At 35.6% G+C, this 14428-nt stretch overlaps 1 protein-coding gene across 1 annotated transcript; it reads left to right on the top strand.

Annotated features, from left to right (window-relative positions):
* Positions 1 to 11212: 11212 nt before the first annotated feature.
* On the top strand, positions 11213 to 14302 carry LOC136828018 (diphthine methyltransferase). Its single transcript, XM_067085650.1, has 2 exons — positions 11213 to 11423; positions 12802 to 14302. Exon 2 carries the CDS (start codon positions 12808 to 12810, stop codon positions 13885 to 13887), a length of 1080 nt encoding a protein of 359 aa, XP_066941751.1. The 5' UTR covers positions 11213 to 11423; positions 12802 to 12807; the 3' UTR covers positions 13888 to 14302.
* Positions 14303 to 14428: the final 126 nt, after the last annotated feature.

The following is a 14428-nucleotide window of genomic DNA, read 5'->3' as shown; positions in this document are numbered from 1 at the left end:
TGCAGGAATCGGATGTGACGAAGAACAGGGCGAGATGTTGCGAAAGACCATATGGGTTATTAGAGAGAGAGAGAGAGAGAGAGAGAGAGAGAGAGAGAGAGAGAGAGAGAGAGAGAGAGAGAAAGAAATAAGCATGGATCGGAGATGACAAGATACATATTCAAAGAATTTGTAGGGATGTGTTCAAAGCAGAGAGAGAGAGGGAGAGAGACAGAGAGAATTCCACAAATTTCAACAAAGTTTTTTCGTTGTCATTACGTAACGTGTGAAAACCTATTTTTCCCTATACATAAAACCGTATGCTATGCTTTTACATGTTTTTTACGTATGTAACACCGATATCATATGGGTAATAAATTCCACGTTTAGATTTACCGTCGTCCAATCTGTGCAAGTTCGACAGGGAGGCACATTTACCAATATGCAGTAAATGTGCTTCGTTGTCGAACTTCTCAGTTCCAGAGGTCCTTTATTCCTCACACCGTTGGACTATGGAACAGCCTCCCTGAGGATGTCGTGCAACTGGAAATTCAGAAGTTTCAGCGAAGACTCAACTTGTACTTTAACATTTTACTGACTTTTGTACTTATATTTATTAAATGTTTAATTTATCTGCTTTTCTAATAATTGACCTCCTCTTTTTATACTTCCCATTACCTTCTGTTACTTCTTTCGAAAGAACACCATATTCTTTGGAAGCTTCAATTTCCAGTCAATTGCCGCTGTGGGCTTGTTCCATATGAATAGAGTTCGTCTTCTGAATAATAATAACAATAATACACAGTTTCTAAGTACCCTGGTTCGAGCTTCGGAACTGTTCGTTATGCCTCTTAGACAGGAACGTGCAGTATCGACGACTCTTTCTTAAACTGCAGTCTTTTTTTACAGTGTGGGTACACATTTTATAATCTTATGTTCCCAAAATACAGATAAAACGTAGGAAATAATGAAGAACCCACTGGGTAGGCGTACACAGAAAGGAATGCCCCAATAATAATAATAATAATAATAATAATAAATAATAATACACCAACTGGGATCGCCTACACTTAAGGGCGTGTCCCGATGATAATAATAATAATAATAATAATAATAATAATAATAATGCTAACAATTACCCAACAGAATCGAAAGTAGCACATTAAAAATAACATGCGAAGACGCAAGATATGTTCAAAATTAAACAAAATACTGCCTGATACCCGATAAGTTCCCGTAAAAGTACGTCTCCACAATAGAAATTGCCCACTAGCGAACATAAAGAAGAGAGAACGAACAGGGAAGAACCTTAGATGAAAATCAAAACGTAATCGAGACTGATAATAATTAGAAGGTACAGTACAATGAAGTGATTTTTCTCTGCAACTTCCACTTGGAAGCAGTCTGACAACGTCATGTGACCTTGGTTAAGGAACTACGCTTGGAAAGCTTGGGAGCTTCTAAGTTATTCGGTGCTTTGAGAATGTCTACAAAGAAAGAATGGAATGAAAAAGAAGAAAGAATTTAAGCCAAAGGCCAAGCGCGGGGATCTATGAGGTCATTCAGGGATGAAAGGGAAATTGAGAGTAGAAAGATTTGAAAGGTGTAAAGGAGGAAAACCTAGCCGTTGCGCTATGAGACAATTGGTGGGAGAGGGTGGATAGCGAGATGGAAGAAAAAGAATATGAATGGAGGTGCAGTAAAAGGAATGAAAAGGGCTGCAGCTAGGGGCCGAAGGGATTTCTAGGCTGTTCGGAGCTTTGAGAACGTCTACAATGAAAAAAAAACAGGTGTCTTGGATAATAAACACAATCCTTGAGCAAAGATTCATGTCAAAATTGAGTATATAGAATTTAGGCCAAAGGCCAAGCACTAGAACCTATGAGGTCAATCAGCGCTGAAACGGAAACGGACAGTGTAACGTTTGAAAGGTGTAACAGGAGGAAAGGGTGGAAAGTAAGATGGAAGAAAGAATATGATAGGAGGTACAGTAAAAGGAACGAAAGAGATTGCAGCTAGGGGCCGAAGGCACGCTGCAAAGAACCTTGAGTAATGCCTACAGTGCACCGCATGAGGGGGCACTGACGGCATTAACCCCCTACGGAGCATGTCAAGGTAAGTCGCGACAAAGATTTCGTTTGCGGGTAGTAGGAAAGCTATAAGCAAAACGAAAGAAATACATAAAACGAATATAAAAAAATATACATTCATATCAGTGTTGATAATTCATAGAAAGCATTAATAAAAATCGAACAGTGCCAGAGACTTCCATAGCAAGCATCGGAATAAGCCCGACTCTCAAAAAAAAAAAAAAAAAAAAAAAAAAAAAAAAAGTTGATGCCACACTTTTGTGCGACTCAATTATACAAATAAAAATAATCAGCTATAAAAAAAGCGTCAATAACTCAAACAGCTACGACGGCAAATACACAAATCTTCTACTTAATCTATTTAGTTCATTTAAAGCTTTGCAGGTGTATCCACCTTCCTTAGTTATTAGGATGACGATGACCACAGGTGTTAAAGAGGATTCGGTTCATGTGGTGCTTAGTCATAACGGAAGGACTGAGGGAATGTACTAGCTATAAGTGACATACAGGCTTATGATATATATATATATATATATATATATATATATATATATATATATATATATATATATATATATATATATATATGAAACACAAACAATATGGTGCTTCTCAGCTATCTACAGTAGGATCCACAGTAATAACCTTGATTGTAAAGACGAAATGTATTTGTAAAAATATGTACAAAGCTTAAAGCTTTCGTCCATTTTCTGTGGACTTGATCACGTCCACGGAAGATGGACGAAAGCTTTAAGCTTTGTACGTATTTTTAAGAAGTAATTTCTGTCTTTATAATCAAGATTATTACTGTGATCCTACTTCATGTGTATATATATACACATATATGTATATAATATATATATATATATATATATATATATATATATATATATATATATATATATATATATATATATATATATATAAACTCAAATTATCAGACTTCTATACTTGCCTCCCACATTACTCTGATGTTTTTCCCTAAGCTACTATTTAAGATCATGCATTTTTATGTCATTAAAACTGATAGGTAATGATAAAGTAAAGGGCAGTGTAGGCTAGTAACTTTGAGGAATTTCCGTTAGCATTAAGATATATAGAAAATATATAAGTGCTGAGTGTACTGCTGGGTCTTTGTTACTCATCAGGTCAGACTCAAAACTTCTGATAAGGTGCTAATATATATATATATATATATAGTATATATATATATATATATATATATATATATATATATATATATATATATATATATATATATATATATATATATATATATATATATACACATGATACATACATAATATATATATATATATATATGTATATATTAGAGAGAGAGAGAGAGAGAGAGAGAGAGAGAGAGAGAGAGAATATGTTGCACAAGAAATTCTCGCCTAACACAGCGGTTGCTGGGCAGTTGATCAACAGAACACTCACGTTACTAACATCGGCAACAAAATCAGCGCTTTAGAAAGAGGATATTTCGCAGGGTGGTGAATAAAGCCTTAAATCCTAATTTTGCTTGCCTTCCATTCGCTAGCTTGCTAATTTCAAGAGATGCACTAGGAGAGAAAACTGGCAGATCAGCAAGGAATAAATGCAATGACATACATGAAACGTTATAAAAATGCAATAACACATGCGCACAGAGATACCATCGCCTCCACCAACAACCATAATAATAATATGGTTATGATGGTGAGGAGGTATATAAATAACCATGAAACAATAAGAGAAAAAAAAAAGTGATAAGAACATATAATGATAAAAGAGGGCTTAAAAGGCAAAATAACACAGTATTAATTTCAATTTTGTGGATGAATTACGATAGGTCTGTTTCAACACTTTAGAGACAAACCTTTCATCATATCGTAGTCAGATAGAAACAAGCATAAAACATACAAATTCAGGTTTCGTACTTTCATTAAAAAATATAAACAAGAAAATACCACCTCTCTCTCTCTCTAGCCCAATCAAATTTTCATATACCGTAAATGTATAGTAACCTTGAATCACAAATTAACAAAAAGACTTTGGGCTTAAACACTATACGTGGCTTGTTTTGTACGCACACAGAGACAGCCGTTAAGTGTTGAATGTAACGGTAATTGCTGCCTGTTTTTTTCCTCTCTGGAGCCAGTCCTAAATCAGGAAAACAGACTGTGCATCCCATGGAGTGCCGTAGCAACTGATTACATTATATATATATATATATATATATATATATATATATATATATATATATATATATATATATATATATATATATATATATATATATATATATATATATATATATATATGTGTATATCTATATGCATATATATATATATACATATGTATTGTTTGTGTATTACCGTATACTGTATTACTGTATACCTTCAATCACGGGAACTAAAATGTGATATAAAATATGTGGCCAAGAGTAAAGTGAAATAAAGGTGTAAGATCATTAGCCTTTAAGGCATTCTCAGGCTAACAACATACAACAGTAAAAAAAAAAAAAAAACTGCAAACACGATTTGGTAAAAATAAAAAAATTTAAGGAGTATAAAACCATCTAATGTACGCATATTTGATGTCGATCTTCACATGAGACCAGCTGTCCTGAATTAATCCTGATATTGAGAGGCAAAGAACATACACAAGAATAATTGATATTCTTAAGTTCTCTTTTAAATCTCCTTCGAATATCCTAAGCAGAATAAGGTCAAGAGCATATAGAACTGGACTTAGATTATTTCTGTTTTTGCCTATTACTGCAGATAATTGTTAACTTCTCGAGGTCATATCATTACATTTTGCAACACACTTATGGAACCAATCAGTTCTGTGATTTTATTCTAGTATAAAAATAGGAGCATTATTATTTTTTCTAAATAGTTCTAACTGAATAGTTTCGAGAACGTTTATTTATTCTGAAATTCAACTCCTTTCTCACCAGATCCAAATAAAAAACAAATATATATTTAAATATATATATAATTATATATATATATATATATATATATATATATATATAATGTAGAAATATACAAAGGCTAATGCCACGAAGGAAAATTGAAACAACGGAGTGGCTGCTGGGCCTTTCGACACAACTGTCCTTTACTAGCAGTCTGCTAGTGAAGGACAGTTGTGTCGAAAGGCCTACTAACCACTCCGTTGTTTCAATTTTCCTTCATGGCATTAGCCTTTATTTATTACATTCATATCTTCGTGATTCCATATCTATATATATATTCAGTTTTATATATATATATATATATATATATATATATATATATATATATATATATATATATATATATATATATATATATATATATATATTTCTTCTTTTAACGTGCTTTTTTCCCATTTGTATGGGGTATGCACGATGCCTTCTTTTGAAAAAAAATACGCATTACCTTTCATAACGACCATTAATAATAAAAAAAATATATATAAAAACTAATCCTATCAATCAATGTTTTATTACAATTTTCTCTCACAGCTACAGGATTTCATCGACAGCTCACGACAGGCTATTACCCAACGACCAATAGTAAACCTTCATAAACAAAAAACAAAGACGTTTGGAAATATAATTCTAAATCTTTCCAAAGTCTTTATCTCTCAAATCCATGCTTGAGTTAACGGTCTACGGGAGTATACCATACTGAGCATTTCGTTTTCTATAATGGAAACAATTTGACATTATTTTCTATTGCATTCACACGCGAGGGACCACTATAATAATAACCGTCGATAATCTCTGTGCTTGGTTTTCACTTAAAATTCTATAATCACATTCTGATCATGATTTGTTCTTAGTTATGCCCTAATAAATATTTAGCGTAATAAAAGTACTAGATCACTTTTCGTAATTGTCACTTCAAACTAATCAAGTCATATATCTATATTTCATCATATTTAAAACTTTTTATATTTATGAATTTTACTATGTCCGCTTATGTTTCTACTTTCATCCCCCGGCCCCAGGGCTGGTGCTAAACAATAGCCTACGCCCATTTTGCAAGTAAACTGATAATTACCGAACCAGTAGTCCGCGATGGTATTCAGTTTTACCAAATAATCATCCTATTGCGTGGGATTTGCCATGCGGAGCTCAAGCCCATATACTCCATATACATTGGTAACTATTGGTCATCACAAAAAAATTATATCACCTCCAACTATACAAATCTCAGGCTTAATCCAATGACGAAATACTATACAAGAATATACATAATAATGGTATGGAATGGAAAGTAATGGAAATATAAAATTTAGGCCAAAGGGTAAGCGCTGGGGCCTCTGAGGTCATCCAGCACTGAAAGGCAAACTGAGAGTAAAAAGTCTTAAAGGTATAACAGGAAAAAACCTCGCAATTGCATGATGAAACAAATATTAGGAGAGGATGGAAAGTCAGATGGATGAAAGACACTATGAACAGATGTAAAGTCAATGGAATGTATAAGGCTTGTTAAATGTACATTGTATCGTCCAAGAGAATGCTCCCAGTTTTGTGCTTACACTGTATCAATTTGAATTACTCTTGAAATCTACCCTTTTAAGGAACACGTATTGAATAGCTGTTAAATATTTTCTAATAATTGTAGAGAGAGTGTAATCCTCGAAAACTGTGTTTGAGCTGTAAAATAAATGGTTTCCCCTTTTATTTGGTGATGCATACTTCTCCCCCACCCCTGGTGCCTGGTGCCTTGTTGTGTTTATACCTTTTATTTTTGTAGTTTATTGCAATTTCTAACGTTGAAACTGTGATTTGAGGTTTCAATTTAATTGTGTGCCTTGTCTGTACCATTTTTAATTTTTTAATGAACTGAGATACGTAAAAAGAGATCTGCAGGACCTGCGTGCTCCCCAAGCTGTTTTTGAATCTTTGTTGTTGAGACCGAGACAGGAATAAAGGAACGGAGGTACGAGTCACGAGTTTCCTTCCTCTGGAGTTATTAAGTTTTTTTTTTTTTCGTGGAGACTATGTCTCAAACTGAGGGGCTCATGGCCCAACCAATCCAGGCTGGAGCTAGGGATCGAGGGGACACTAAAGTCTTAAGTAATGGACCGCATGAGGTGCACTTAAGGTGCTAGCCCCCTATGAGATATAAATAACAATGATCTCTTTATTAAACTTACCTAGGAGTGCTGGACAACGATCTACCTTGTTACGTGAGTAACATATCGACAAATGTTTGCACTTTTCGACATTAAAACACCTGTAAAATACAGAATAAAAAAATCACTTTAAAGTTTATTAGATTTTCACATAGGCCCTATCATGCTATCTCTTTTTAGTACCGTAAAACATTTAACAGCTCAAACTAATTTACACATTTACAGGACTTACAATATCAGGTGCAAAAGCTGGCCAGAACAAGAAATTTTATTAAAACAAATGAAAATTATTTCAATTCTATGCTCAACATCGAAACAGTACTGTACAAGGAAATTAATGCAGCAACAAAGTCCCTTAACCAACCTACCCTTAGGACAGAATGACTCAAATTTATTACCTTAGCCTATGGGACTGAAAGAACCTATGAAGCCAGCTCGTGAGTGAATAATTATTCCCATACAACCAGATAAACAGATACAATACAGCAACAACCGAAACCTAACCTCCAACATTAGTCACATAACATTTCAAACCCATTATGAATATTGCATTTAATTGGTGGTACAATTTGAGTGCAGCTTCACTGAGCCAATGAGGTAAGCATCATTCCAATATATTCTAGGTTCTCAAATTTTACCTCACCCACAGAGCCAAGATATGCTCAAATCTATGTTACCTTGTCAACTGCACCTAGATGGGGGTTTGTCACCTGACCTCCAGGGTCTTTCTGGGGGCATTACATTTGGGGTCCCATTGACCTGGGATAACGTCTCATGCCAGAATAACACTTAACACTGTTTATCAACAAATAAGCCTTTGTTTTGGAATGGTCAAGCAAGGTCAAGCTCATAGATACCAGCCCCATTCAGAAAATAAACATACATAAACCTGACTTACATTTGCATTAAGCTAATGTATAATGCTGACCAGGTATAACACATCATTTAAAAGCATACAGATAATACTGTTGACATATGCAATAACTAGCCTTCAATCAAGTTAACCTAACTTCCAGCAACATTAAATCTCATTATAACATCACTAAGGCCTTATTATTATAGCTAGGCTATTTCTGCTATTAATGTTCAAGGAATTGCAATGCCTATGTTAGGTTTCTGAACTACTCTAACCAAAGAGTATTTCATACCATGCCACAGGAGACATATCTCAAATGGCTAAGCCTAAAGCCAAATAAATTATTTGATAATTTAATATCATCTACTATAGGCTTGCTAAATTGGGCTTAACTAAGAAATTCTCACCATTAACTTTGGAAGTCAATGGTAAGATGTTAAAGGTAGGATGATTATATGTCTAGGCTATTCATTGCCCAGCTAAACTGTAAATTTCTTACAGCCTGAAGTGTTATCTTCCATAGCATTTATTCCTTTGTTAATACAGCAGATACCAAGATACTGATGCTGATGATGTAAGTTACAAAAGGTATTTCTTCACATGAGGCAACACACTTAATACTTAGTCTAGATGAACATTTGCACTTAATCAGATTGCCATAAATATGATTAATTGTGCTGAGAATTATGTGAATGATACATCATAATGAAACATGTGGAATATAAACCAACAGAGCAATTTCTTTTATTTTTTACTGAATTTGCAAGAAACAGTACATTTGTACAAGTTTGGCTATCTGCAACTGCTAGAAGCAAGATATGTTTGTTTCATTAGATTTTTTATGTAATAAGAATTTTCATAAGGTCTTTTGTTGCTAAGGATGACATATCTAGCCTGGATGGATCCAGTACAACCTTCATCAACCTAACCTAATGTAGGGCGCCACGTCCTTTCTAACGAAGGGGATTTTGCCTATAATGTACCCCCTGCGCTGACCTAGGTTGATGAGTACTCGCATTGCCCAGCTCTGCACGGCCGTATCTTGATAAACAAAGTTAACTCTAGCTGCATTAAGATATTAGTAGAGTCTTATGCTGTAGGCTGACAAAGTGAACTTTGCCTACATTAAACAGGCCTAGGCCTATGGGTATTATTTCATTCTAATGCCACTCCTCGATGTTGGACTTGAAGCTAAGTCCATTGTCTCCGATGTTTAGTGTTACTTGGGGGTCCAGGATGGGAGAGGCCAACCCCGGCCAGGCCAGGGCACGGCGCCCTAAGTGAGGTTAGGAAGGTAAGTTCTGGTTAGGTCAGGACCTGGCATTCTAAGAAAGGTTAGCCTAGGGTTCTTTACGTCTGCGGAACTTGTCCCGTCATTCTACACTCGCCCCTTTTACTTTCTAAATTGTGCTTTTAACTCTCCTTATTATTCTTAATAAGACAAAATAAAATCTATAACAAATTTACTGTAACCGAGATATTTACCGTCTTTTGTTGGCTTTATTCCTTACCAAGGGGGTGGTGCTAAACGTGCTCGCGGGAGTGGTTTGGTAGCCTACTAATACGAAAATTTACCTGAATAAAATTCCCCTTCAATTATCTGAGTAAAAATGTAAAGAACTATACATGACAGATAGCACAGTTCCAAATATACTCACAACAAAACATGATCAATCTCAAAAACTCGTCCGACAGACATTTGTTTCCCGCGGTCAACTCGGCGTCTTTTGTTTAACTAAACCCAAGAAGAAATTGAACCCTCCTGGAACGTTTAATTGCACAATTCATCATTACTTTTAGAATATGAACTCTAAAGAGAAACATGTTACCTGAATAGTTCCAATAATTATTTGCAGAAAACAACTGGTAAGTTTCTCTCATTCGAAACAACATTTTGTTACGGAAAACGTTTTTCAGTGACCTTGTTACGTATTCCCCTCTTTCCCCGTATCGTCCACAGTCCTTCGGGGATGGTTTCTTTGCTTTTGAAAAGACGATGATCACTGTCCCAATCATTCTTAAAATGAATTATGATATAGTACAATATTAGTAGCCCCTCTTGAATCACAGTTTTGGCTATCATTGAACCATCAAAGTTTATCATGACTAAGTAAAATAAATATCAACGAAAAATTCATTTTTGTCACATGGGTGAGGGCTGCTGATCCCTTCGCCACGTAACACCACCACCTATACTCTTCTCAGTTTCTTATAATCCCTTAGTCACTGGCATAGGCTGTGAAAAAGGGCGAAAGGGGTTAAACACAACTGCATAATTAGACATACACATTGGAAAAAGTATTTGAAAATATGCGAAAATTGGGACAAAGCTCCTGTAAACGCTCTGGTTTCGTAATCCGTGGCGTATTTAGTGAAACGTTCTTCAAGCTATCGGACTTCCCTAAGAATCAAATTCAGGAACTCCCGCTGGTGATGCAAGAATCTTAACTACAAACAACATAGATCTGCTTTTCATTTCGCTGTTTGATAATTACAAGTAGCATTCGCCTGGGAGGACACAAGAATGCTGCAACATTTGAGCATCTGATAATACCCGTGACGAAATTTATTGCAAGAGAGATAGCCCTGATACCGAGCCTAGAGTTGAAGTGTGAACAATTAAAAGTTTTTCAATAGCTCAGTGAGCCTTTTAATTTAGTTAAACCTCATTAAACGCTAGTATAAGCTACCAGGAAGCACTGATAGCCGAGGCAAGGACATGATAACCTGAAGTAAAGTATATGTGATTATTACAATGTTCGTCATGATGGTAACCTGATAAACCAACATTCTTTTTAGGTGAGGTAAAACTGACTGATAGCCTTGGAAGTAAATAGCCGACACCAATGACTTAGGCTATTTCCCATAGTTCGAATACTATTATCTTTCCATACACACTTACAAGTCCTTGTAAGTCCTTACAAGTCATTGTAGCATATTTGAACCTGTCGAACAAGATTGCAAATGAACGCCACGAGTAAATATGCGATATGTACAGGGGTAATAAAAAATAATTATGTGATAATTTGATATCCGTTTACAACAGAATCGTGGGTTATGGAAACCAATATAAAACAGCTCTGCAGACTGCAATTTCAGAAAAAGATTTAAACGATCAGAAATAAACAATAAGCATGGTAAACAATGCTTATTGTTTAATTCTGATCGTTTAAAACTTTGTGTAGAGAAACATCCAGGTAGACATTAAATATGTGGCAGAAAGGGCAGGCTGCATTATATGAAATGACACGGCAGAAGAAGAACGCAATGTAAACAAACGTGCCATGCTGAACGTTTAAGACAATTCATAAAATCACTCTAATTACAATGCTGTAGTCTGGACACAGCCGAAGGAAAATAGGCGTAATTTTCTACCTTTGGTAAGACCACGGGTATTATTGTTTGACCATGACATCCTGAAATATTAAGTTAGGAAGATTGTAGTTTACGGGATGACGGAGTGTAAGTTAGCCTAGCAAAACCAAACCTATTAGCCTATCGTACTTGGGCTAATCATCACTTTCAGATGAGGGTTGAGGAATAGGCTAGAGATAGGCCTAGCTTATAGCTCAACACTGAAGCCTACTACCGCGCCCCACAGGGTCGGTAACTACCAGTTTATGTGCAATATGGGCGCCGTGTATAGTACCAGCCCCTTTAGGATGAATATAAAAGCATAAACAAATGACAGTAAAATATGAAAAATACATAAACAGAAACAAAAACAGTAGAATTAAGCAAGAGCTCTGCTTCCATTAGTACTCGGGAAATTTATTTTTCCTACGGTAGTTTGGTTGCTTATTGAGGATTTACTGTTATTTTAACCTCAGAAGTTGTGTGTTGGCTACCCTGAAATGCTATCGCTCATGCGTGGTGTTATAGGGGAGCTTTTGGTGAAAAGTTGAGTTTCCTTCACCGGGGTTTTTGGGGACCTCGCCCCCAACTAAGCAACACAGCCTGCTAGGGAAGGTTAGGTTAGTATAGTTCCTTTTATAATAGGTTTCGTTAGCCAATCCCTTCTTAAACCGTTCCATAACAGCAACATGGCAGTCCAGTCTTTCTCCTATCGTTTCCTAAATCTCGCATTCCCAGACGGTCCCCAAACATGTTGGGTAGATATGAGGTTAATAATAATTGACCGACAATAAACAATCATCACCTCTTTCATGAGCAACACCAAAAGTATAGGAAAAATAAATTTCTAAGGTAATAGTCCATGCAGAGTTCTTACTTAGAAATACCACAAAAAATAAAAAGTTAGTAAATATCCCAGTCTGCGACTGGTGGGAACTAGGCTGCAGTAGTTAGCAGTCTTCAGTTTGACCACAGTATGCTGGTCTGTGGTTCAATGTTGGTCTTGAATTTTGAATTTTTTTTTTTCAGGCCAGTGAGGTTGAGAGACATGCTCTTCCACACAAGAAATGTCCTTTAGCAATTAGGCAATGTGTGTACACTATGTAAGGTTAGCTTATGCGTGTTCAGGATTGTCCAGTGATATGTCAAGAGAATCCTAGGGAATTATGTAGAAACTTTTGTTTGCTACCTAAAATCTCACTTTCTTAACAAAGATTGTTCAAGTAATTGACTATGAATAAGTTAAATCAACAAAAGGTTGCACCCTGCATAAAAGATTGAAGGTTATTTAAAAGGAATACATCCTAATCCAGTGAATTTTGTTATAATGAATTATGGTGAGTTTAAGAAATGATGTACTGTATTTTAAATAGTAGAAGCATCTTATGTTTATCTTTCTTTCAGGATAAAATGGTTTATGAGGTAAACAAGTTGTTCTCATGGGACACAGAGTATAGTGCTGACTCTTCAGAGTTTTGCCCTATTGAGAATTATCACAATTATTTAGCTGTGGGAACATACCAACTTGCAGATAAGCAGAATGAAGAAGCCAGCAGTTCACTTTCCCAGGAAGAAACGGACATACCAAAGGAGCGACTTGGTCGCTTGTACTTGAAGCACCTACGAACAGATGAGAAAAAACTTGTTCTTGTCCAACAGATTGAAACAGAAGCAATACTGGACATGAAGTGGTGCCAGCACAGGTTGAGAGGTGACCCTGTTCTAGCTGTTGCAAATGCTGCTGGACTTCTGAAGTTGTATAAGCTCAGACCATCCAACCAAGAATTTCTTCAGTTAGTTTTTTGGTGCCAGCATGAAATTGAAGATGAGAACACACTTGCCTTGTCATTAGATTGGTCCTCTGGAAAGGATGCAAGTGATGATCCATTTATAACTGTTAGTGATTCTAAGGGAAAAATTAACATACTGCAGCTTAAAGGTGATGAATTGACTTTAGTTCAAAGGTTTCATGCGCATGATTTTGAGGCATGGATTACAGCGTTTGATTATTGGAATCCAAACATTGTGTACACTGGGGGGGATGATTGCAAGTTTCGAAAGTATGATGTGCGTTGTGATCCAGCAACTGCCTTGCTAACGAGTAGAGTTCATAATGCTGGAGTGACAAGTATACATTGCAGCCCCTTTTCAGAATATCTCTTAGCAAGTGGCAGTTATGATGAAAATGTCAACATATGGGATACAAGGAAAATGTCCTCCCCACAAACTACAGTGTCAACAGATGGTGGGGTATGGAGGTTGAAATGGGAACCACATGGTAAAAACCTTTTACTTGCTGCGTGCATGTATAATGGCTTTCATGTGATTGAAAACGGTGAGGATGCCAGCATTGTTGCTTCATTTATGGAACACAAGAGCATAGCATATGGTTCAGATTGGTGGTACGGTAAGACTAACAATAGCCATATTGTTGCCTCTGCTTCATTTTATGATCATTTACTCTGTCTTTGGGAGTTTGCCCCAGGTTAGTGTAATACTAGAGTACTGTACTTGTGTTTGATTATATGAATTAAAAAAGCAAGTTACGGTTGTTTGGTATAAAAATCAAAAGTAGTAGAGTATGTGTTTACATAACCAAGGTAAAGGCCTGCTGCTTATCATTCAATCCAAACCATATCTTTGCAAGGTCCAGTAATGTTGTCAAGATTCAGTTATGTAATTGAAAAAAGAAATAACTGATAAATACTGATCAAAATTGCTGAGAGCCTTAAAATACTGTATTAATAATTGAACAGTATTGACCATTTACTTGGTAGCCTAAAGGTCCTTTTTAATAAATTATACTAAGAAATGTAATACTTTCAAGTAAAAAGGAAAACCTATACTTGTTCCCAATATTTTGTAATCTAACCATTGTATAAAAAAAAAATACTCGCACAGCTGGCCTGAGAGGTTTATTTAATAAAAATTTAAAGTTGAAAATGGTGAAAATTTTTTGGGACTTTTAGATTTGACTACTAGTCATCACAAATTTAAATTAATAGGTGTCATTGCAGTTCATCTTTACCAT

The sequence above is a fragment of the Macrobrachium rosenbergii genome, chromosome 42, assembly GCF_040412425.1.
Source record: "Macrobrachium rosenbergii isolate ZJJX-2024 chromosome 42, ASM4041242v1, whole genome shotgun sequence".
In the NCBI taxonomy this organism is placed as follows: Eukaryota; Metazoa; Arthropoda; class Malacostraca; order Decapoda; family Palaemonidae; genus Macrobrachium; species Macrobrachium rosenbergii.
This window is presented reverse-complemented; position numbering and strand designations above follow the sequence as displayed.